Source organism: Brassica napus, chromosome C3 (assembly GCF_020379485.1).
Source record: "Brassica napus cultivar Da-Ae chromosome C3, Da-Ae, whole genome shotgun sequence".
Classification (NCBI taxonomy): Eukaryota; Viridiplantae; Streptophyta; class Magnoliopsida; order Brassicales; family Brassicaceae; genus Brassica; species Brassica napus.
Window position 1 is genome coordinate 15,371,725 of NC_063446.1, and position 24,792 is coordinate 15,396,516.

Consider the following 24,792-nt stretch of genomic DNA (forward strand, 5'->3'; position numbering starts at 1 on the left):
TTTTGAAAGCATGTTTCCAGTGTATTTCCACAAATTTTCATGAGATTCTGATTTCGAAATGTTTCTGAAACATTAAACAATTTTTCAACGGAATTTCCATGCAGCATAGATGTTGATGCCAAATAGATCAGTTTTTTTTTTATAATAGCTTTACCAAACAACAGCTACTGTGTATTTACACGTACGAAAGATTAAACATCAATATGAAACCTAGGAAAGACGGAACACAGACTACTTGGGTTCTTCTATTCATCGTGTTTTCACTTCAGATTTGGATCTAAACCATATCTCTCTCCATCATAAGATTGACCATATTAGAATAAAAATATATTCCATATTGTAGTTATCCATATTAACATATTCCTATTGGCATTAGGTCAATCCCCATGTATAAATACCATACTTTGTATATCAATACAATCAAGCTTTTCCTAAATATTTCAGATCCTTGATAACCTTGGAGCAGCTTATGCTGAGCTGGCAGCTTAAGTAAATACTCTATCAGATTCAGTCTTTGTAGTTGGAGGAAGAATCACTATAAAACATGAGCTCGACGTTTATGAGAAGACCAGCTTTGGATTTGGACTGAGTCGAGAGACTTGAGGGAGAGTAGCTGGGTTAGGCCAGTGTTCTTGAGGAGATTGTGCTCGGGTCAAGCCGACGCATCTCAACCGTTCTCATTCAGAGTTGTGATACTTTTCTTCTTCATTCTATAGATCGTTTACAAGCTTGTGATTGAGTTTAGAGAGTTGATTGTGAGAGAATCTATACTTAAACTCTATCAATCCGTTCATAAGAAACCCCATCAAATTCCAACGCACAAGAGTCCATCTTCCTTGACATCCACGTAAGTAGTCACAGCACCTGGGAGCCCCATCTTGCATGTCTATCATCTCTTTATCTCTCGTTAACATCCATAATGAGCTATTTCTTTTCTCTTAACATTCGAAAACAAAGATCCCAAAGTTGACATACCTGTTCAAACTTGATTTGTAGCTCTACGCGACGATTCTTCTCTCGTTGACATTTATTTTATTTTTTTTTTTGAAAAAGGGCTTTCAATTAAAATGCATAAGAAAATACAAGTATGAGGTTTAACTCATAAATTTGAAAAAGTTTGCAACAAGCATAGAGTTAGAGAAACTCTAGATGAAGATTCACATTTGAATCTTAAAAGGACAGAAACAGAAAGACACTAACTAGTGGTTGTGGTTCCCTCGGCCGCGACGACCTCTTTTACCTCTTCCACTAACATTTGTCCATTCCATACCTTGAAACTTTTGTGTTGGTTTTATTTCCCTTCCGCCTCTAGTTAAGTTATAACCAGAAGGCTCTCCAACAATATCAAAACCAGGTCCTTTTCCATAAGTAACCGGAATCTCCGATTCTCTATAGAATTGTTGTTGATTGTGGGTGGGAGGAGTGGTAGGGTCAATTTGTTGCTCATTTGCAGAAGAGCTAGGGTCTTCCACAATGATAGATTGTGATGGAATGGCTTCCATAATAGGTGAATTAGAGGGAGCAACATTTGCAGCTGCTAACATAGGGATAGTGACATCAATCTCTAAGCAAGAAGTAGAATGTACCTCATGCGAATCTGTGAAAGGAGTGACAACTGAAACCTCAGAAGGTGTAGTGATCAAAGACTTTTCTGGAGTCTCAAGTGCTTGTTGGGTAGAGAGCGAGCCCGAACATGGCTCCAAATTTTCCACAAGTGTACTGAAAGAGTTCTGTGCCAAATGAACTATATTCACCACTGGAATCTCTTCGTTGGTAACCTGAGGTTCCTTAGTAACAGTAGCATAATCATGAGGCTTAGGAGGCAGTAAACACCTTTTCTCTTTATGGCCAAGTGCTCCACATCTATCACAAGCACTTGGAATCCAAGAATACTCCACCTCCACTAAAAAGATATTGCCTTGCTTGTCATCAAGCGCAATTAGCTTCGGAAATGGCTTATCTAACTTAACTTCAACTAAAATTTTCGCTTCTCCCATATTTGTTGGATCTAAGCGAGGCTTGTGCGTAAGCATTGGCTCTCCCAAACCCGATGCTATGTGACTAATGCCTAACCTAGAAAAACATGAATCTGGGATATTCTTGAGGATGACCCACACTGGTAGCGTAGAAATCTCTGGGATTTTGAAAGAGGTTACCGGATTCCAAGGAGACACAAAGAGGAGGCAATCATCAACATGCCACACACCTCGCTGGATAACCCATTTAAGAGTATTTTCATGAGGAATATGGAACAAAAACGAAGAGTCCCCTAACTTTCGGCAGGTTATCCTACATTCTCGACCCCATAACCTATTCAACACTGCATGAATAAGACCTCCAGGCGGGCTGGAACACCTATGAAACTGTCCTACATCATATTCTTCCTTATTCTCAGGTCCTAGCTTAAGTACCTTGGAGGGGATTGTCACTTGAGGAGTTCCATCCAGTCGGTATGTTGGTTCAGTGGCACGAAATAAGTTTCTAGAAGATTGGTTCATTCGTGCAGCCCATGGAAACCGAAGACTACCATCTTCCTTGAGAGCTGGAGGCGGAATTTTATCTACCGGCATTTGCGTCACTGATTTCTTAGGAAACATCACATGACTCTTCTTCTTAGGACCGTTGACAATAGCTTCGCCAATTGAAGGCCAAAATGAATCTATTTGACTTTGTAGCATCTCTGTAACTCCGAACCTTGGAGTTCCAGGTTCTGGAGGAGTCGGTGGTGGCGTGAAAAGAAGTGGCTTTGACCACGCACCCAAGGAGCGAATAAAGGTGGGACCTTTATCTGAATCGTCATCACTCGCTTCTTCATCAGTCTCGTTATCACCCTCTTCTTCTTCTACGGTGTTAACAACACTGGCAGCAGAATTACTGAGAGGCTCAGAGGCAGGAGGAAGAACGATGGCCGGAGGAGGAGCTTCTTCATCGATCTCGTGGCAGAGTTGGTCAACCAAATCCGTCGGCGGAGGAGTCATTGGATCTTCGATCCGGGGAGAGAGAGGCTTCAGTCGAGTCTGGAAAGTCGACGGAGGCCAGAGTCGACGGTTGTGCCGTCGATTTGATGCCGAGGAGACGAGGGTTTGAAGTTCGCCGCGAGAGAGAAAAAGGGTCGAGCGCGTGTATTTATGTTACTGATTTGGCTATCAACAATTATGTTCTCTCGTTGACATTTATCATCGTAAGTTGTAGATTGAAGGGAGTAGAAGAGCATTATGAAGCCCAAAGCATAGGTTGTTGTCTTGACATGAAAGTGAAGAAGAAGGGAAGCTTTTGTAGAGATGGAGAGATGGCGTTGACACCTATATTATTACATAGGCCCATAATATTCAAGATCTCAGCTCAAATTAGTCGAAATATGATCCTACCAAGAGATGATGACTAAATGGACCATTGTTACAAGTTCAGGCCCATAATATTCACTATATCGGCCCAAATTAATCCAAAGACTGATCCTAGCAGGAAGATGAATAGATAGATGACTGATAAATATCAAATAGTTTGTTCTTGATGAAAAGTATCTGTTGGGAACTTCGAATGATTCATTGACAGATGAAGCATTTGACCAGACAAAGGTCATTGGAAAGTAGTTTTTCGTTCGTTCTTTTGCGTAAAGCAAAAGTAAAGTAATAAAATTTTAAACATTAAACATTAAACAGGCACATGATCTTGGTTGACAATATTGACAGCGGATGAAACAAACATGACGGCCATGAACTAAGAGCTTTGACCAAATCTTAAGGTAAACCAGATTTCAGAATCAGAAGAAGATATGTATATAACTGTCGTATCTCCATAGCTTATTAGCTTTGTCTATCAATTGTTCTATCACTCGATTTTTTAGTCTTTAATTTCCACTTCTAGGTCTGAAATTGTTCTTTTTATGATTATATGGTGTGAATTATTTTTCAACTTAGAACCGTTAGCAGTAGCACTGAAAATGGTTAAAATTATTAAAGAGGGTTGGATTACAAATATATATTCGAATATTTTCATGAGATTTTGATAGAATATGCAAATAGTTTTGTTAGGTAATCCGTAAATAATACTCCCCTCTGTTCATAAATATAAGATGTTTAGGTAGAAACACACATATAAGAAAACTATTTTTTTATCTAGAAAGCATCATTAAAATTATAAATCAATGGTATTCAACCAATTAAAAAATAAATTATTAAAATATGATTGAGTACACAGTTTTAATAAAGTAAAAGTTATCTAGGAAAATGAAAACATCTCATATATTAGAACATCAAAATTTTGTAAAAATCCTAGGTTTAGGAACAAAAAAAATATATACAAGACAAATAGTTATAATCTCCACCCCTTTCTATATAAACTTGATAATACCCGTACATAGAAAAGCTTGCAGCTTGCAGTTCAAGAAAAGGGATTGAATTTATTTATGTTCGTGCTCCTTTCCAAAAGCATGAAAGTATATGATATCGCTTTTTGCTTGTATAACATACTTACATATTCTTTGGGATCTATGAACATTTTTAACCCAACTAGAAGAACTTCAGATAACATTTATAAATTGAAATTCCCAGATGATTTGATCATTTCAGTCCCGCTTAATCTAGTTTTATGCTGCTAATATATACACCATATCTCATTTTCTAGTGTAGAGAAATATGAACTACAACCGAAGTAGACTTTAGATAACCAATTGAATATAAAAATTAATTTAATTGTATAGAGAAAAGAATGTACCACAAAGCTATATAAATATGTAGAAGTTGACATCAAATAACTTCTGCTTTTTTGTTTTTTTTTTTGCTTTGAGTATAACATCTTCTAGACATAGAATTTCTTGACCGAAAAAGACATAGAAGTTCATTTATTGAAAGATCTATTTGTAGTTGTAGACATGTCACATGTTCATGATTGATTTTGTAAATCACGTGGTTCAAAAAACAAACAGAATTATTACACAAAGGTCAGTAGCCTGGACATTTTACCGAGATCCAAAAATCCAAACCTAAAGTGACCCGAAAATATCTGATCTGAAACTAAACCAAAAATTTATTACCTATTGGATCCAAAAAATTTATACCGAAACAACCGGAACCAGAAACAACCGACCCAAATAGATCCGACCCGAATAGACCCGACCCGATAAAAACTGTTTCTACCCGACTTAAACATATGAATATCCAAAACTATGATTTTGTGAGTTTTATTTTCGTTATTTTATTTTATGATTTAGTTAAAATATATTTTTGTTAACAATCTTGATTATTATTTTTGTAGCATTTTCAAGTAATATAGAATTTCAATATAAAAATTAGAGTTTAAAAATGTTTTACTTTAATTATTAATAATTTATAGTATTTTGTAAAATTTTAGATAGATATATGACATATTTAGATTAAATTTGATGGGGTTTGAGTATTTCGTGTTTTTCAGATCTTAAATATTTGAATTCGATCTGGACCTGATATAGATCCGAAAGTTACGAATATTTTACAGATATTTTAGTTATAGACCCGAATCGATCCAAATCCGAAAAAAACTAACCCGAATCCGAATCAAAAATTTACAAAAAATTATTAGATCCAAATGTCTAATACCCAGAAAACTTAGACCCGAAATAAACAGATCCGAACCGGACCTGAAGACCTAAAGTCGAGACCTAAAGGTCGGCTTTATTTAAAAGACCTAAAGGTCGGCTTTATTTAAACTTCATCAACATATGGCCCATCCTTTTTACAATTGTCGCCGTGATGTCATTTCCTTTTTTCTTTTTGAACAATGATGGCATTTCCTTATTTTGATTTTTGATAATGAAAATACTGTACATGGTTTCTAAAAGGTATCCATTCATCCTCAGAGGGTTAAGTAAAATTAAATTTACAGTTAAAAAGTTGCTACAACAACAATGTATTATTTAAGTTGAACACACACACAAAATACGATAGATAATATTTGGAAAAAAATTGTTAAAACGGAACCAAAAACACAGCTACATTGTCCATTTTCCATAAATATTATTTTGGTCCATTTTTGACAAAAAATACTTTTGGCATACTTTAAAAAGTCATAAATTATTTTAATAATCAGAAAAATGTGAAAATATACATAATATATAAACAAGAAACAATCATATGAAAAATATTTTGGTTGACTAAATATTTGAGAACACAATTTTATTTTCTTGATCTACAGAAAACAGAAAATACAATATATTGTTTATGGCTTCGTAGATCGTAGTTTCAGATAACTCCATAGATATCTGCAGCATCTAGATTGCAATATCTACTTAATGGTTAATATTCTACCACCGCAGAATAAAACGGCTGCAAATTTTCCTTTGTTCTGAACTACAATACGTAGATTTCGAAAATTACTATGTACTATTATATCTACTAACACGAAACCATAAAATCTGCCTATATACAAATATTCTACGAGGGTTTGATTGTGTTATATACCAAAATAATATATTCTAACACAACATGATTATATAGTCTACTGGTGTATTTGCAGTCTACGCATGTCAAAACGTATGTTCTGCCAAATTCGTAATGTAAATATTCTCTAATTCTCTCCAATTCTGTTAAGAGAATATTTACCAAATCATAATTTCAAATATTTACGTGTCTACATTGTTCATTTGGCATAATTTTAATATATTTTGTTTATAAACTGTACATTTAAATTTACAAACATATATTTCAAAAATATCAACTAAAACTTTTTAATCGATATTCAACAATTTTTAGTGTATGTTAACTATTTTATAAATTATTTAAATATCTTAAACTTTGTTTAAATATTTTAAATGTTTAATCATATTTTATAAATAATTTTATACTTTAAACAATTATAATAAGTAACACTTATATACTAATATTTTTACGATACTTATATACTTAAATTCAATTATCACTTTTAATATATAATGTTAATTAAAAATAAAATATTCGCTTGCATAGCATGGACAATAACATTTATATATTCCCTGTGATATACACAATTGAATTTCAAATAATTCTATGAATAAATATATTAATAAAAATAAAAATAAAAATAAAAATACATATATAATTTTTAGTCGATATATGTTTGTAAATATATCAAAAAACATTGTATATATATATATATATATATATATATATATATATATATATATGTTTGTAACATTTTAGGAAAGCAAAGAAATTACAAATATTTTTAGAATATTTTTGTGACCAAATATACACGTTTTAGGAAGTTGGAATATTTCAAATATTCTTAGAATATTTTCTTAACTGACATTTCCTAAATTTTCGCAAAAATTAGGTTTTCTTATCCGTAGAAAGCTCTATCTACACTGCGTAGAACGAAGACAAAAATTCTATAAACAGATTCTACCTCATATAGCCGTTAGAGTAATGTCTATATTTCACATTTCGGGAGTTTTAGAATACATAATAAAAGTAGAAGTTGCATTCGACAGAAAAGTAGCTATCTTTACAATTAGTAGAATTCACATTTCTCCTATTTATAATTTTAAGTAAAAATAGATTATTCTTTCTAAAGAAAGTAGATGAACTTGTTTAATCTAGAATTCACTTTCTACTAACTCATTTTTCGTAGAATATGAATTCTACTTTTAGTAGAAGATGAATTCTACTTTTAGTATAATATAATTTTAAAATTTAATTTATCAAGTTTTTCAACAAAAAAATACCAGTTTATGTATATAAATGTTTTATTAATTATTTCCATTTTTTACAATTTTTTTAATTCATAAAACTATTTATTTCATTTTTAAAAAATATACAAAAAAACAACCATACTAAATTTTTGTTCAGTTTTGTCAATTTTTTCAATTTTCAAAATAAAAAGAAAGTTGTTGACGTTTGAGTATGAGCTCAAAATTTATTAACCATGAATAACTAAGGTCATGATTATCGCCGTATATTAATAAGGTTCTTAAGAGATGGGTCCCGCAGATTTTATTAACCGGTTGCAGAAGTCGCGAGATAAGAGTCGCTTTTGGTATGTTTCTTGTACTGTTGTGGACCCCACTGATACATGGTGGTCCGCTATTAGTGTTTTTTTTTTTAAATCATACAAAACAAAAGAAAATTTTTTTTTAAGAAACCCAAACCAATTTTGGCGATAATGGTGCTCTAAGAGCATCTCCAACCCTACTCCAAAACCCACTCCAAACTCCGTTTTGCAGTAAAATCATCTCCAACCCCACTCCAAAATGGAGTAATAGACATGATTACTCCAAATATGGAGTAAACCAACTCATTACTCCAAAATGGAGTTGAACTTTTTTATTTATAAAATGGTCCTCCACCTTTAAATATTTTCATTTTCAGTAAAATTGTTATAAATAAGTATATTAATATTATTTTACTATATATATTATAAAATTTATTGTTAACATTTCTTAATTATATATATAGGCATTTAATGAACTATTTTATGCAACAAAATATATATAATATAAAGCATAACATATCATACATATAAAAAATTAAAGATAAGCACCATACAAAAGAAATAACATACTAATTCTAATGTAGGAAATAATAATGCGAGATTCCAAGAGTTTCTTTCCCGTTTCAGAAAAATCAAAGATAAAGAAGCTCAATTTTTACTTCGAAATGCATTAGTTGATCATTTGTGGGAAAATTATACTAATTCTAATGAATAATTTAAGTTGATGTATTATTGTGTTTAAGCTATGTAATGTAATTTTTAATGTAATAAATGTTTTCTTTATAAACCTTGTCGAGTATTTATATAATAAAAAATTAATTGTGGTTAATATTGTATTTAATATAATTATTACAATCTGAAAATGGACTGTTTTGCAAATAGTATAAATGAAAAGTGATATTATTAATTTTTAAATAAATATAAAATATAAAATATTAGAAATATTCTATTTTAGAGTGAAAAATGAAGTAATACATTGGAGTAAAACTTAACTTTATTTTGGAGTTACTCCATTTTGGAGTAGAAAATGGAGTAATACATTGGAGATGCTGTAATGCCCCAAGACCTAACTCGCGCGAGCCGCTTGTTAATTCGGTATGACTTGTGACTAAGCTAATGGAGACTGGAGTACACGCGCGGGGTCCACCAACCTAACTCCCGCGAGCCGCTTGTATATTTTATTTTTTTGATTAACGACAAAAATTTATTCGGAATATATTAGCTTGATTACACCGTCGGATCATCTCTCAATCGCCGGCGGCACTCAGTAGTGGACAGGTGATTGAACTCTCTTGTTTCTATTTGTTGAAGTTCGCTCAGTGAGAATTGATTGTGGCGGGATGATGGAGAGATTGTGAGGTAAAATCGGAAGGAGTGTTGAGGAGATGGATGGATGATAGAGAAGGCTCGTTCGTAGCCGTCAGGCGGATTTCTCAGGGTCTCGAACGCGGAACCGTTTACACTTCATCTTCTCACTCTCTTACACTGGTTTCTGGATTATTTGCTATGATAGTATGATTAGATGCCTTATCTTTCGTCTAATGCGCTTATAGAGATTAGTGTTAGTTAATTGAATTTTAGTAATTTGACATAGTTTTGTAGAGTTTGCTGATGTTTTTATCGGAGTTTTGGAGATATAGAGGAGCTTGCTTTCACTTAAAATCTGTGAGAAACAGCTAAAAGATGTTTGCAGAGTTAGTACTACGTACTCATCTCATGTAAGTGCGTCAAGGTTGCTAATAACTTCTACACTGTTGTTGGAACTTGCAGGAGGAATGCTTGCAGAACCGTATTGATGTAGCTTATGACACCACCATACCTCTGCATCAGGTACACATTTCACGTCAGGGTTATTTTTTCATTTAAAGACAGTGGACTTGATCCATTAAATTGGAGATGGTAGAATACTCTAGTTTTAAAAAGCGATTGCTTTTGGCGCCAAATGCATGATTGCATCATAAGTCCATATGTAACAGCTTTTATAATTACTTCTTTTGCTCTTAGGAAGCTCTGAGGAATCTTTCCTTCCCTGAATAAGAGGTTCATGGGTTGATATCTGAGCAGTGGAAAGAGATGGGTTGGCAGGGCAAAGATCCGTCAACAGATTTTAGGTTCAAGGCTGACTTTCCTCGCCATTTTTTTATTGATATTTATATTTTGCTGCTTTCATCCTCTTTGACTTACGGTGCAGTGTCTTTCAGGGGTGGTGGTTTCATTTCTCTTGAAAACTTGCTGTACTTCGCTAGAAACTTTCAGGTAATACCCCATATGCTACCTTTGCAGACGTTTCAGAGAAGAATCGAATTATTTTCCCTAATAATTTTCACTTTCCATCACAGTATTATATATTTATATGTATTCATGTGCCATCAAATATAACATTTGCTCGCTCCATATAATGAGCTTGTAGTTGTTTCACAGTTTATTCACCTCGTTTTGTAACGCCGCATGTCCATATGCTGCAGAAATCTTTCCAGGACCTTTTGAGGAAGCAGGTTGGGGAAAGGTCCGTATGGGAATATCCTTTTGCTGTTGCTGGTATCAATTTAACATTCATGCTCATTCAGATGCTTGACCTTGAAGCAGGTATATGGCCACAAGAATCTACTTACCCACCGTGACTGTAACAGACACTATTTGCATGAGTACCTTATTGAGACAATTAGGGGTTTACTAACAATATTGTCTTTGAAACTTTTCACAGTGAAACCTCGAACAGTAACTTTTCTGAAGTTCCTTTCTGGTAAGCTCTGACATAATGCTGTTCCGTTGCCCCTCATACAGTGCTTTTTGCTTTTCGCCATAACAATATATAGTTTGCACATATGGTGCTTTGATTGGATTTTGACACTGATTCAGATAAGTTTGTGTGGATGTAAGCAGAGAACGAATCAGCCTTTGACATTCTTTATTGCATTGCATTCAAGCTAATGGATCAGCAGTGGCTTTCAATGCACATACATGGAATTCAACGTAAGTACTCTAAAACATATCCATACGTTGTGTTTGCAACAGAGATAGATAGTGTTTTTTGGTAACTGAATTGGTAACATTGTATATGGATGACACAGACGGTGATGAAATCAACAAGGAGACAGCTGGAGAGAGACCTGATGCTGGAAGATATAACGCATCTTGAAGACTTGCCCTCCTACGCTCTTCTCTCTCAATAGTGTGTGGGGTTAGGATGAATCTCAAATTGGTTGTGGTTAAAAGGAGTGTGTAGTTAGGAAAAGAATGGGGTTCGTTTTCTAACAACGTTTGAGTTTTTTAGTAACTGTGTGTAGTGTTTTAATTGATGGAAGACGATTGGGTGATGTTGTCAGCGTGTGGTGGTAAAAACATTTGGTTTTATCTCCAAAGCCAAAAGCAGTCTCCTCCGTAAAAAGGAAGATTCTTATGGTGGCGGCTACCACTTCATCTGTTTGTGTAAAAGCTTTTACCCATTGGATTACTTATAGAGATAACATGTGATGCACTCATAATCGGAAGAAAAGGCAAAATAATAAAATATTATATATTAGACAAATTAACAGATTGTCTTATTGATGATCATGATGATGGTTCCATTTGCATAAATAAATGTTAGGGTAAATGCTAAATTAATCATAGTCGGTTCTGGGAATAATAAAGTGAAATATCAGTCTCGTGTCTCCAATTTTTTTATGAGTTGATAATATACATAGAAGAAATAGGTATTCCAATAATTAAAAATTGTTAATTTTCTTATGATATTGTTTTTAGTCCCAAAAATTTCAGAGCCAACCATGAAAAGAAACTCATTAGCAAAATAACACCAGCACCAGCAAGATCTCGACCACCAAATAGCTCATTAGTCCTCTAGCATCACTTGATGGCAGTCTGGTTGACCCTGACTCGGCTTCGTGTGTTACTTGACAACTTTCTCAAAACATGTGATCTCAAAGTAGATATATTACTTTTCCTTGTATTTTAATTTGAAAACTCTTTATTAAAAAAAAGAAGAATAAGCTAATCGAGAATACTAACTACGCTAAAATTGCATTGCTTAATGTGATCTTATATACCATTAACAACCACCACTAGAATAAACATTGTTAAGTAATCATTTCTTTTAGGAATTAATCGTTAGTCATAGTTGTTGATTCAGCTATTACGCGTTTCATATTGACAAAGTAACATTTATAAACTATAATTGAACACGAGGGCGGGGCATGGTGATTGGTGGAGAAGAGCTGTCCATGTGAGTCCAAAACCCTTAAGTTGATAATATATATGGAGAAGACATATGATAACGAATGATGAAATGGTTCCACACGGTAGAAAAAGGAAATGGAAATTAATAATAATTTTATTATAACAATAAAAAAGAAGTGAATGTGATAATGATAAACTGATAACGCCAAATAATAAAACCCTAATCATAAGAGATGATGACGTGGGAAACACACTCAAATTCTCTTACAGAGTTACAACCAAAACAAAGTAGATCAAAAGCAAAGCACTGACTCCACCCTGGCTCTCTAAACCATTCACATCCACAAACCATAACCCAACACCATCGAGACTCCGACCAAAACGTAACTCATCACTCCCTTAGATGCACCACTTGCCTTCGGTGGAGGAGGAGAAGTTGACCCTGAAGCCGGTGTACCTGGAGTTCCGGCAGCCGGCGGTGATCCCGGTGTGGAAGGAGTTCCGGGAGTTGTAGACGGCGGCGTGGGGGCTGCTGGAGTTCCGGAAGAGGCGGCTACGACCGTAACGGCTAGCTTCATGCCATTTGCACAGTGACCAGGTGTAGGGCAGATGAAGTACTGTGTTCCTACTTTTTCGAGATCAATCGTGGTGTCTCCACCAGAATGAGTATCGATTGGTGTGCCTCCACAGCTGTCGTAACCGGCTTTGTTCACTTCGTTCACTGAGTGTGTAGGACCATACTTGAACTCTGTTTTTAAAACCAACATCCAAGTAAAACGTTAAGGAACATTAAAAAAAACAAAAAGTAGATAGTTTCCTTGCGTAAGAAGTTATCTCTGTTTGGAAGTGTAAGCTGGAACCAACCTATTGGCAAAAGATTGTAACTAAGGATCATGATTGTAACTAGAACTTAATACTTATAGTTACAAAACTTTGAGTTTGTGCCTAAATATAAATTTCAACAGGACTGAATAATAACGTACCTAGAGTATCACCAACTCTGAAAGTCTTTCCTTTAACCCAAGTCGTGTAGTCCACACCACTATCCCATTGAGAAGCGTCTCCCACCGTGTACGTCACAGCGAGCGCGGCTGGGACAATGGCCAGGACTAGGAGAAGAGCGGTTGCAGCCATCTTTGACAAACCATTAATTGCCATATTTGTTAAGAAGAGAGATATAATTGAAAAGATTGTGATGAGAAGAATTGGTTATGGTGGCTATTATATAACAAAGAGATATGTGAGGACTATGGGAATTAAGTAAATGGAACTGTGTGAAAAGTCGCCGCCCTTGCCAAATCATTCAACAACTTCATCCTCTCTTTTTCATTTCCGTTTTATTTTTATTCATTTCTTTGTTTGGTAAGGCATTGTCTTAATGCTTACCAACTATTTGTTCTTATATATTCAAAACTAAAAGATTAAGGAATGGATAACTAATTGAATTGTTCCGTGGCTTTCTTTCTTTTTTTGAACTGAGGCTTCATCCGTGGCTTTCTTGGATGTAAATTATATGTACACATCAACCTAACGAGTGGCTTCTTCTTATTTGGTTTCTTATGTTTTCTACCTAAAAGTGTGTTGAGAACATGGGTTCGTTAATATGCTTCTATGTAAAACGCAAATACTAATGTTTATCACATGAATATTGTAGTATTTATTGGTTGACAAAATAAAACTATTGAATTTCTTAATTAGTTAATGTTGTAGTATCTGCAGATGCCATGATTTTCCCTAAAACTTAATCAAAATGTCAGCTTACGAGAGTTTTACATAGTGCCTTACAAACATGATATATGAAGTTTAAGCTATATTTTCTCTGGAGAAATTTCCTAAAGAAACATTCTAATTTTATCACAACAAGTTCTTTTCTATTTCATACAAACTGTTTAAAGTGTATGAATTCATATAAAATTATTTTTAGTTCATATATTTTTGGTCTAGTTGCCAATAGCCAATGGTATATCTTCTACTTATGTTTGATGGGGTTTTGTTTGTGTGAGTGGAGTTTGTACGTCTAACAAAGACTTTCTTTACACGGTCTTCTACGTTGAACGAAGACTATCAATGAAACTCCTAAAAGATTATTCTTTTAATCATATAAAAAGATATGAAAGCATTTGTGTACTGAATCTGATCATTGTATTATTGGAAGGTTTGTTTGAAGCCATTGTGTCAGATTTTATATTTTCAACTTCTTGGGTCCAACCGGGTCAGAAGTTATACAGAAGAAAAGAAAACAAATATTCAAAATGACTTCCAAAATGCATGATTAACTCAGATCTCTTAGCCGGAGTTCTTAACTCATGATTTGATATTTTTTTTATTTTTTTTTGTTTTTCTTTTATGCTTTTCGGCTAAAAAATATTTTTTTATATCTTTTATTTAAGAGACGGTTCTTAGTTTTTCTTAGTTTTTAACTAAGAAAAACTAAAAACTGTTTTTTAACCGAAGCTAAGACCGGGGTTAATCATGGTCTAACTCTTTTTTTAAAAATTAATGAGAATTGGGTATTAGGGGGAAGATGCCTAGCACGCTCCAAAGGCTATTTTAGTATATTTGTCAATGATAAAAGATAGGTGTTGTGTTAGGTGAAACAAATCTTTACAATATTCGAAACCAAATCGTACAACCACTATGCATCCCTATCAATTCTCTGACCAAAACAAAAGTTAACTAGGAGACCGAGAAAAGAGAAACATATTTAGCAGATTCATTGTAGTGTTCAAAAAGGGGAGGTTGATTATAGAGATGAAAAAATAGTTGTTGAGTTAGAGAGGGAGCTTCTAGAGGAGGTCCAGAGCGTGTCATGTTGGAATTTGATGGTCGTAACTATTTTTTAGCTGATTTATACTATTGTAGATTACGAAAAAATATTAAAAGACTACTCTACAACTTACAAATCTGCATCATATTAAACCGCTTTATGAAATTCCATTTTAACAGTTTTACTTGTACCATACATGATACATAATATCTCTTGTAAACGATTTCTATTAGTCTGGTATAATTGATGATAAATCATATTTTTTGGAACTCTTAGTAAAACTACTAGACTAACAAAAGATTTCCACTATTCTAACTATTTAAATAATAAAAAAAATTGCTGTAATTTTTTAGTTTTCAAATTATAAAATTATAATCTGGTGAATCCAATGTATATTTCAACAGAATTAACAGAATTACGTTGTTGTGAAGCTAGCAAATAATCACTTTAGAAACGTGGTCTTCTTTTCCAAATAGTTACCATGACAGATTCACAGAATATTTGTTGAGCTATGCACATCAGTGAATGAGACGAAAGAAAATAACAAATTAAAAAAAACAGAATATACAGAAAAAGTTTAGTTGACTGACCTGGTAATGTGAAAAAAAAGACTGACCTGGTAATAGACTAAGATTATGAATGGAGACATTTAATTCGCCGCTGCGGATTTCGAAACTTTACTGAAAAACGCTTCAATGTCACCAATCACATAGTTGCTCTTTTTTTTTCCGTCATCTGAAATTTTAATTGAAGAACACAAACTTACAGAGACCATGACAATGGAGATTACCACTCCAAACAAAAGATCTAGAACATAAAAACTGCCAACAAACCGGCGATTAGAGGATACACTAATCCCAGAGACAGAAGCCGGAGGTTGAATTATAATCAACCCCAGAGCCAAAACTAACATAAGCAAAGTTCATAACTACACTAGATGAGAATCAAACCCAATCCTGAAAACTCGACACCAGCTCGTTAGCTTTAGGATAACCGTCGCTGTAGATTGCGTTTTCATATGTCTTCTGATCCACTGAAACCCTCCCAATCCAACCAAAACTCGCTATTGGATTTTAAGAGGGCACACCACGCGCTTTAACAGCGCCTCCTCTCCACTTATTCCTCCAGCTCCAACTATGACTTACCATTGGACTCTGAAACGGTTCACCCTGCGCCTTCCACGCGCCTCCGTTCAAAAGACTCCCTCCAGATCCAACTAAGACTAGCCATTGGACTCTATAAGGGTTCACCACGCACCATCTACGCGCCTCCACACCACAGCTAAGGCCAAACATGCAGTACTAGACACGATCGAGCTCACTACAGCCGGTAACCATAACCTAACCACCACAACCCATAGATCTGATGAGATCGAGTCTGTGAAGTCCGATCTCAAGTCTCCCCGCTTCAATCCAAAAACTATAACTTTCGACCAGATTTAAACTCATCTATACTAAGAAACAAGACTAAAACAAGTAATAAAAGGTATCTACCTTCTCCCGTAACCAACGGCATGAAGCCGTGGCAGGAGAAGATAGAGTAACGACGACGCTTCTTTTTTCTCCTCGCTCTGATGTTGATATTTCTACTTAATCCCAAATTTCACATAGTTGCTTCTTTTTTCTTGCGGTTTTCCAGAAGAGTTAACAAAAACGCACACGACTTTCGATGTCTCACAGATATACAATATTAATATGAATTCCGCGAAAGCAATAGAAATGCTGTGGTTTCTCAAAAAATGCACACATTTATGTATCTATATTATTTTGACAGCAAATATATTGTAACTATAAATGAACTATACGTATTATATGTACATCCTTCTAAGCAAACTAAAGACACCTATATAAGCATTTTTGTGTATAGGTTCTTCATGTATTTATCTCTCAAACATGTTAACCCTAGTCTATAAATTTTAAATAAAAACAATTCAATTATAATATCATATTACCTAAAATGAAAATAAAATTCTTAGAAAATAGTTTATATTCTACAACAATTTATACTGTACATTTAACATTAAGAAATTAATATTTTTTTACAAAGTTGTATTCATGTTTTTATATAGGCAAAAATTATTGTTCGGCAAGATATATAATTTGTTTTATATAAAAGCTTTAATATTTTTATGAATATATATAAGGATTTAAAATTTGTTCTATAGGATTTTTATTTGTTATTTAACACTTTATTTACAATATATTTTAATTTGTATTTATATTTTAAAAAATAGTAGTTAAATTTATATTGATATATATATATATATATATATAAATTTTTATTTTAGATTAATTTTAATATTTAAAATTATAAAAATGAAAATATTATGGCATTGTCAATAAGAAAACAAATTAATTTCTAATTGTGTTAATATATTTATTTCATTGTTTTTTCTAATAAAAACCGTATCTTTTGTCAAACCTGCACTATTTTTTTTAACCAAATCCGCAGTTGTCCTGCAAACCGCACAAACCGCAGTTGCACCGTACCGTACTTAAATTCCGCACCGCTTATATTATTAGAACTGCGTTTACCAATCGGAGCCTAATAGTCGAGGAACATTTAAACTACTCATAATCAAGTTTGGATTACTATACGTGCCCACTAGAATATTCCCGCCCGTAGGACTGGGTATTTTACTTGTGATTTTGGTTTTTATTTTTTTGTATGATTCGATGGTTTGTATGTAGGTTTGAATTTGAGGGAGGATTGTATAATAGTGTTTATTGGCTAATAGGGAATTTTAAGTGATGAATGATATTGTATCTATTTTAGTTAATATTTGATGTTTCCTTGTATTAGCTTATTGGCTAATGTGTTTAATAGCTTGTAGTAGCTAATATGTTTATTGGGTAATGTTTGATGAACAATTAGTTTGTATTAGCATGATACGATTTTATGATTGAAATGGTATATATTTCTTAAATCTTTTTTGAATATAATTTTATTTGAGTTTTTATTGTTGTGTTTAGATTGAACAAAATTTTATAATTCAGTTTCAGTTGCATATTGAAGAATAGTATATACTAAGATCGGACTGTGATGATCGTGTAGCTAACCGGGCGAGGAAATATTATTAGGTCCGATCACCAACCTATATACCGGTCATCATCTCAGCTTCCAGAATACTCTTACCAAGTCGAGTGACCATCATTTTCGTACCATTGCATAGACCTTGCGTCTGGTTAATGTTGCTCACCATCATCACAGGAGCTCCTATTTTCATGCATATTCGATGGTTCATACAAAATGGTTAACATATTTCGTACAAAATAATCATACAAAATGTAGTTGGAGAACAGTTGAAGTTCCCTGAGTCACCAGCGACTATGCGGAACGGGAGTTGATTCAGGCTTTACTGGTGAAAAATCCAAAGAACAGGTTAGGGACAAAGAGGGGAGCAAGGTGTAGTATTCCTCCTGAAGTATGGACCGATTGATCTGGTTGGATGCGGTAGTAATAGCAAGAGAATGATGGGACCACCACCACCAGTATCAGCAAATACAAAATCTGGTGGTAAATTTCTAGACTTTAAGTTTTTCTAAAGCTTTATTTTTTCCTCCGAGTTTGTATTTGATCCCTGAATTAGCATTTTCAGTCTTATTGTGTCGCTATATATATTGTAAAATTTGTAACGTCTCAAGAGGCTTTTATTAGACCAGGAGTGGAGGGGGTTTAGTTCTCATGAACATCTCCATCGGAGGTTCTTTAATTAGAATTCCACCACTAAAAAAGGAAAAAAAAAAATAGGAGAGAGACTGAAAAAAGGTTCTAAAACAAATATTTTTAGAACCACTTCTAAACTTTAACCTTCCACATATCATGTATCTAGCATTTTAGAATTAAAAAAAATAAAAAATTTAGCTATTTAATTAAAAAATTTATTTTTTTTATTTTTTTAGAATCCCACCTAGTTTTTAATGGTTGGAAGTGCTCTCCTTTTTATTTGTATCTGATGGAAAGCTCCTTTGGTCGCTAGGTCACTTCCATGCATGTTTTGGTGGTCCCAAAAGCAAAAGATATCATGATCTAAAACGATTCATTCATCCCATATATATGTTTATGTTATTTAAATCCCAATACTATACTTTACTAAGGGGCTTCGCGCAGAATATTGTTTTATTATTGCTAAGAACATTATTATTTTTTGGATAATGTAATTATGTTGTCGTTTTTATTTGTTAAGATCATTATTTGATGTTTTTAGTGTGTTATGTAGTAGGTGATAAGTTAATATATTTTGCGTTTGTTTTTTTTGAATAATGTGTTGTTGTGTGTATAGAACTTGTTAGTAGTCAAATGAGTCTCTAACGTAAACTAATATTGAATTTCAGTAACTTTGCATCTACGCATTTGTTGATTCTAAAATTAACGGTTTCATCGTCAAAATTGTATTATATTTTTTTCATATTTTTGAAAATTATAATTTTTAAGATGTTTTTTTGCCCTCTCCCCATATTTTAAACTTGAGCCCTCACCGTCTATGTATTTCGTTACATTTCTGGTGTGCAGTGCTTCTCACCATTACCGGAAAAAGATTCACATTTTTCTCTTGTTCTTCCTTGCCTTCTTCACCTATGAGATTATATGGTATTTGTTGCAGATCGGGTCTATGAGTTTTCAGTTGTTCGGTTGCTTCCCACGGTATTGTAGGCTGTTCCAGTCAATATTGACTGCTCCTCTTCTTCCTTAGATTTCAGCTGATGTTAGGAACTGTATCTCCTTGGTTGGGTCAGAATTTATTCGTCTTTGATTTTGTATTCCTCGTCGTTGGCTTACCGTCAATAGTCTCTGATCGTTTTGGTTTTCAAGATCTAGTTTTTGGTGTTCTGATTTGTATGCTCTCTTTCATAGCTCGAGGACGGCTCCATAGTTTTCTGATTTTGCTCCGTCTCCCTTTCCTTCTCTATTCTTGCATCTCTTTGCAGCTTTCATCGCATCTCTGGTGGCTCTCCCTTTCACCATGTTTGCCACTCGAGATTTGGATAATGTTTTCGTTCGTGTATGCTATGTGGGCTTGGAAGGTTATTTCTGGTCTTAAGTTTAGTCTCTGATTTTTTGGTGGTTGTCTTCCATTCTCCCATTTCTTTCCATGTTTTCCTTGGTATAGGTGTGCGGAGTTAGTCTCTTGGAGCTTTGGTCTCTTTTATCCAGAGTTTTGTGATTTTTCACTTGCATGTTGTCGTGTATGTTCTTGTTTAGTTTGTGAGATGTTTCTTACTTTTTAGCTACTGGTTGTGATTCCGGTGTTTTAGGCATATATTTTCCTGTTTTTTGGTAGCTTTGGCCTTTCGATTATTATTCTCCCTTTGGCCCGCTTTCTTAGTTTATGCGTTGGTTGTCTAGTTTCTTATTCTTAATTTGATTATCTTATGATACTAATAGTGAAATAAATATAATTTGTAAATGAAATAAGAAAAATTAATAAAAATAATAAAATGATGAAAAGTCTTGTTATTTTTAGATGTGAATAAATTAAATATTTAAAATATATTTATACTATTTTATTTATTTCTTGAATTTTAGACACCAATAAGTGTGAGAAAGATTAGATAATACACAATTAGAAATTGACAGAGAAAATTGCAATAATTTAAAAAAAGAAAAATTTAAATACAAAAAAAAACATGAGAACACATGTCAAAAAAACCTCTCATTCCACATGTCATAAGTTGAGAAAAAACCAACTTTATATATATATATTTGACAGTTTGCCTCCAAAATGTACATTATATCATGTGTATTAATTGCTTTTGTTAACCTAATATTAGATAACAAATTGAGCCATGATTGTTTTTGTTAACCTAATATTAGATAACAAATTGAGCCATGATTGTTTTTGTTAACCCTAATCTACCAAGAAGAAACCACCATGTGCTTCAGACAAAGAAGGAAGAAATGATCAGAACTGTCAGAGATCGTATCTATTTCTCAGGAATCCTATGATAAAATAGACCCACTTTGATACATTTACAACACCGACCAGTTCGAGGCAAGCCCTAGATTATTACTTACTTTATATATCACACGACACGACTAATGAAAAAGCAAGGGAACGTTCTTTATTCATGTCCTGGAATTTCTTTAGAACATGTAGCTGAGAATTACATGAACAAACAAAAACAACCACATTTCATACATAGAAATCAAAACGCCAAGTCCTACATGTTTTAAAAATAGACTCCATAATATATACATTTTCTCTTCAGAAATAAAACATTTATCCAAACAACCATCCCGAAATAAATAAGAGACATACCCATAGGAAATTTCTAGCTCTGGAGCCCTTTTACCTCATCAAAAACTTTAACTATATAGTATTTGTATCCTTTTCAAACTATATAGTAATAATATAGTGGTGGGCTATTTGATGGAGTATGAGCGAGTGCATACCGTTTGTAAGGACTCCGTGAACATAGCTGAGAAACTGGTTAAAGCTTGGAACACACCTGGCAAACCCGTCTGTAAATTATTCAAAGTCATGGCTCTTGTCACTTCTATTGCCTTTGAATGTTTCAGCATCTCTTCCTCCACTCTTCTCTGACATGCTCCTAGCTCTAACTTTTTCTCCGTGAGGGGGTCACGAGCGTCTAGCCCGTGTCCGTTGTCTGGTCCTGAATCCGGGAGACCAAACCCGACCGTGGAGTATGACTGGTAGTACTTCCTTTCGATGTTCCTAAGCGATGAAGCTTTCTTCTCAAGCTCCTTTGATGCTGATTCGGTTCGTTTCTTTATCTTTAGCTCCTCTGATTGTTTCGCGGATATCACGTGGACAACGTTGATGAAGCTCTTGATTGCTTCTGAAGCCACTGTGTCTGGGACTCGGTCAAGAGTAAGCTTCCACTCATCGCAAAACGCGTAGGCATCTACCGGCTCTTTGTGACCGGGGTTCTCGTCGTGGCAAACTGGGAGGAGAGTTAGCTTGAACCAGGCTTGAACCGAACGTATGAACTCCCGTTGGAATTTAATCAGCCGACAGAAACTGGAGTGCCATAGAGACACGGCTGTTTCCAAGTCGCGTGTTGCTTGTCGGTGTAGTTCAGATGTTGATTCCCCTTTGCCTGACCTGTTAATGAGCCCCTGAACTTGCTGCACGATGTTGTTCTGAATCTCGTGGAACTGATGCATTGCTTTCCACATGTACATGAAGCTGCACAAGCATAATTTCAGAGGTTAGTGTGTAACTCTGATGTTCAAAGCAAGTGCCTATCTGCTGGAACCAAAGCAATTATAACAGCATAGTCTTAGGCTCTTCACATGAATTTGTCAAAAAAAAAGGTTTTTGGATCTTTCTTTTTTCTTTGGCATCACTACAACTACAACACTTGAACTTGGGTGGGGACCTTTAAATGCAGGTTCCAAACCACCATGCTTCACACTAGAATCTCTAAAAAAAAACACGATGAATACCAAAAGGTAGATGATCTTTCATTTCTACGGAACTAGATGTTAGCCAATAAGCATGATCTTAAAACTAAGCCTTACTTATTAGTTGTCAAGATAAGCTATAAGAACCCAAAATGCAATATATGAATTAGTAGTCTTTATCCCACTCTAACAAGCAGCCAATCATAACCGGGAATCTACAAATCTAAAGAATGGCTTCAAAAAGGCATGAGGATTTTTTCATTAAATGTTCACCCACTTGGCAAGTCCACACGATGATGATGATACGTACGTCTACGAGTAAGTTATGATGACACAGACAAGTCAATGCAACTAACAGCGCATTCAATATCGGATAATCATTGATATACACAATAATAATAAAAAAGAAATTTTACCCGTGACAGAGTTCAACGAGCTGCGGGACAAGATCAGTATCTCGAAGGCGGACAATGGCAGTAGAAGTTGTGCTGACGGCCTGGGAAGTAACAATTATAAGAGACTGCAACCTAGTTATAGACCCCTTTGTCTTGTCCAGCTTAGTCTCATTATCCCCCTTGTACTCTTGACTTTGAAGTTTCGACAACTTTTTTTCGTGTTCAATCTTAAACCCTTCTCTAGCCTGCAATATCATCCGTATCTCCAGTAATTAGTAAAAACATAACCATAACCTGCGGGAAATGGCATAAAACTGGTTTGGATAAAAAGCAGAGACCTTGACTTCCTCATAGAGTTTCTTTTCCCATGCCAAGAGGCGGTCTAGACTGGAACAAAGGCTCTTGGGACCTCCCGGTTGTTCAAGTGCGGTTGTGTCAAGCCTGTACTTGACTTCCAATGGCGGCTTAGAGGTCCAGGTTGAGCTCAGGTTGCTCAGTACACTACTCGAATGAATCACCGTTTCTGTCAAAATCAAAACATATGATTAAAATGATTCAAAGTAATGATTTTTAGATATATGGCTGATTCAAAGTGTATCAAGCTTTACTCTTCAAGTGGCTGAAACTGCGGTCGAGCTGAGCCTTGCCAATATTGAGCATCTGAGAGACTTGTTCTCCGGCCTCAGCCGCCTTGTCGAAGTTCTCCTTGATGGCATCCACAATCTCCTTCAAATCTCTGTGTCTCACCACCATCTTCATGTCAGAGACATCTCCTCTCCCGCTGTAACTCGTAGCCGCGTCGTCTCCTTTCCCGTACTTGTCTTGTCCACCGCTATACTCCTGCGCCATTGGTGCGTGCTGCCGTCTCATCGAACTAGTCTTCACAGAAGATCCGAAGTCAGAACGCGTTCCAACTTCGGAGATTGAATCTCTATCATCCTCCTCCTCCTCCTCCTCCTCCTCATGGGCGGCGTCCGATGAGCTAGTGATGCTGTAATGATCGTGATCCTCCCATTCGCTACACTGCACTTCCTCTCTCTCTGCTTCCTCCAAGCTCTCAAACTGCTTCTTCTGGTTCCTCGAGTGGGCTGATCTCTCTGTCTCCGTATCAAACTGCTTCTCCTTCCTCGAATCGAAGAAATCATGCTCAGATCTCTCGGTTTCCGTATCGCTAAACCGGTTATGTAAGTCGTGTTGCCTCTCTTGATCGCTAAACCGGTTATGTTGCTGCCTCTCTTGAGATTTCCGGTTAAAGAACTCGGAATCGGGAGGGGACGGAGGGTAGAAGTTCTCCCAGTTCCAGACCGAGGAGGCTTGAGAAGGCGTGGCGGAGTAAGTCGAGTTCTGGTAAGCCCTAGGGTAGAAACTCGACGGCATGAAGTTAGATCTCTCGCTTGACGAAGGGCTCGAGAGTATATGAGGCAGCTTCGGCTGCTGCTGCTGCTTCCGTCTCCGATTAGAGGGTGGAGCCGTGACGATCGGAGGCAGCTTGGTGTTGGAGCTTGCAACGGAAGGAGCCCGCGGCGGGGGAGTGTAGACGGAAGGCGACGGAGGGACACGTGGAGGTATAAAATTGGAGGACGAGTGTTCACTCGGAGTGTGGAGAAACACGGCGGGAGTCTGATCCGATACGGCGAGAGGCTCGCCGGCGGCGAAAGAGGAGAGAGCAGATCCAGTGAGGCGGAGCGATCTGCAGTAATCGGCGTGAGCCGCGGCGAGCTGGTGACGTGCGCGAACTGATTCCGTCATTAGACGGCGGCGATCTTTGCACCGGCGAACGGTGTCTTCGTTGTCGAGCTTGGACGCTGCGCAGCCCATGATGTTTGTTTGGCTTTGGATTCTTAAACGGGGCGGCGCGTGAAGTCACGGCCAATGGTGTGCCATTTTGGATAGAGAGAATCACGGAAAATAAATGTTGGGAGGGGGAGAGAAAGTTCTTCTTAGCTGTTTCTTTTTCCACTTGATCGGATTTTGGACTGTACCTTTCCTCTATTTGTTGTCTACTCTTTTTAATTAATAAAGATGAATAAAGAAAAACTTTATATACATTTCCTCTTTTTCTCCACTGAGTACTGATAATGAATCAGTGACTGTCATTTACCTGGACTAAGTCTTACTTTGTTATTTTCCACCCAATTATTAATC

The 24,792-nt window shown here is 35.4% G+C and overlaps 2 protein-coding genes and 1 pseudogene across 2 annotated transcripts; 1 reads left to right on the forward strand and 2 right to left on the reverse strand.

Annotated features, from left to right (window-relative positions):
• Positions 1-8,513: 8,513 nt before the first annotated feature.
• On the forward strand, positions 8,514-11,470 carry LOC106385503 (annotated as a pseudogene).
• Positions 11,471-12,253: 783 nt separating this feature from the next.
• On the reverse strand, positions 12,254-13,376 carry LOC106385502 (uclacyanin-2-like). Its single transcript, XM_048752696.1, has 2 exons — positions 13,101-13,376; positions 12,254-12,865 (listed from the first exon to the last, which is right to left on the reverse strand). Exons 1-2 carry the CDS (start codon positions 13,273-13,275, stop codon positions 12,453-12,455), a joined length of 588 nt encoding a protein of 195 aa, XP_048608653.1. The 5' UTR covers positions 13,276-13,376; the 3' UTR covers positions 12,254-12,452.
• Positions 13,377-20,924: 7,548 nt separating this feature from the next.
• On the reverse strand, positions 20,925-24,687 carry LOC106388369 (nitrate regulatory gene2 protein-like). Its single transcript, XM_013828417.2, has 4 exons — positions 23,256-24,687; positions 22,986-23,170; positions 22,669-22,892; positions 20,925-22,034 (listed from the first exon to the last, which is right to left on the reverse strand). Exons 1-4 carry the CDS (start codon positions 24,463-24,465, stop codon positions 21,248-21,250), a joined length of 2,406 nt encoding a protein of 801 aa, XP_013683871.1. The 5' UTR covers positions 24,466-24,687; the 3' UTR covers positions 20,925-21,247.
• Between the last annotated feature and the right edge of the window lie 105 nt (positions 24,688-24,792).

Coding starts and splice junctions, on each gene's coding strand:
- LOC106385502 (XM_048752696.1), bottom strand. CDS start 13,275: ATGGCAATTAATGGTTTGTCAAAGATGGCTGCAACCGCTCTTCTCCTA. Junction 12,866..13,100: donor CAGAGTTGGTGATACTCTAG/GTACGTTATTAT, acceptor TTTTAAAAACAG/AGTTCAAGTATGGTCCTACA.
- LOC106388369 (XM_013828417.2), bottom strand. CDS start 24,465: ATGGGCTGCGCAGCGTCCAAGCTCGACAACGAAGACACCGTTCGCCGG. Junction 22,893..22,985: donor AACTCTATGAGGAAGTCAAG/GTCTCTGCTTTT, acceptor ATGATATTGCAG/GCTAGAGAAGGGTTTAAGAT. Junction 22,035..22,668: donor CTCGTTGAACTCTGTCACGG/GTAAAATTTCTT, acceptor ATGCTTGTGCAG/CTTCATGTACATGTGGAAAG.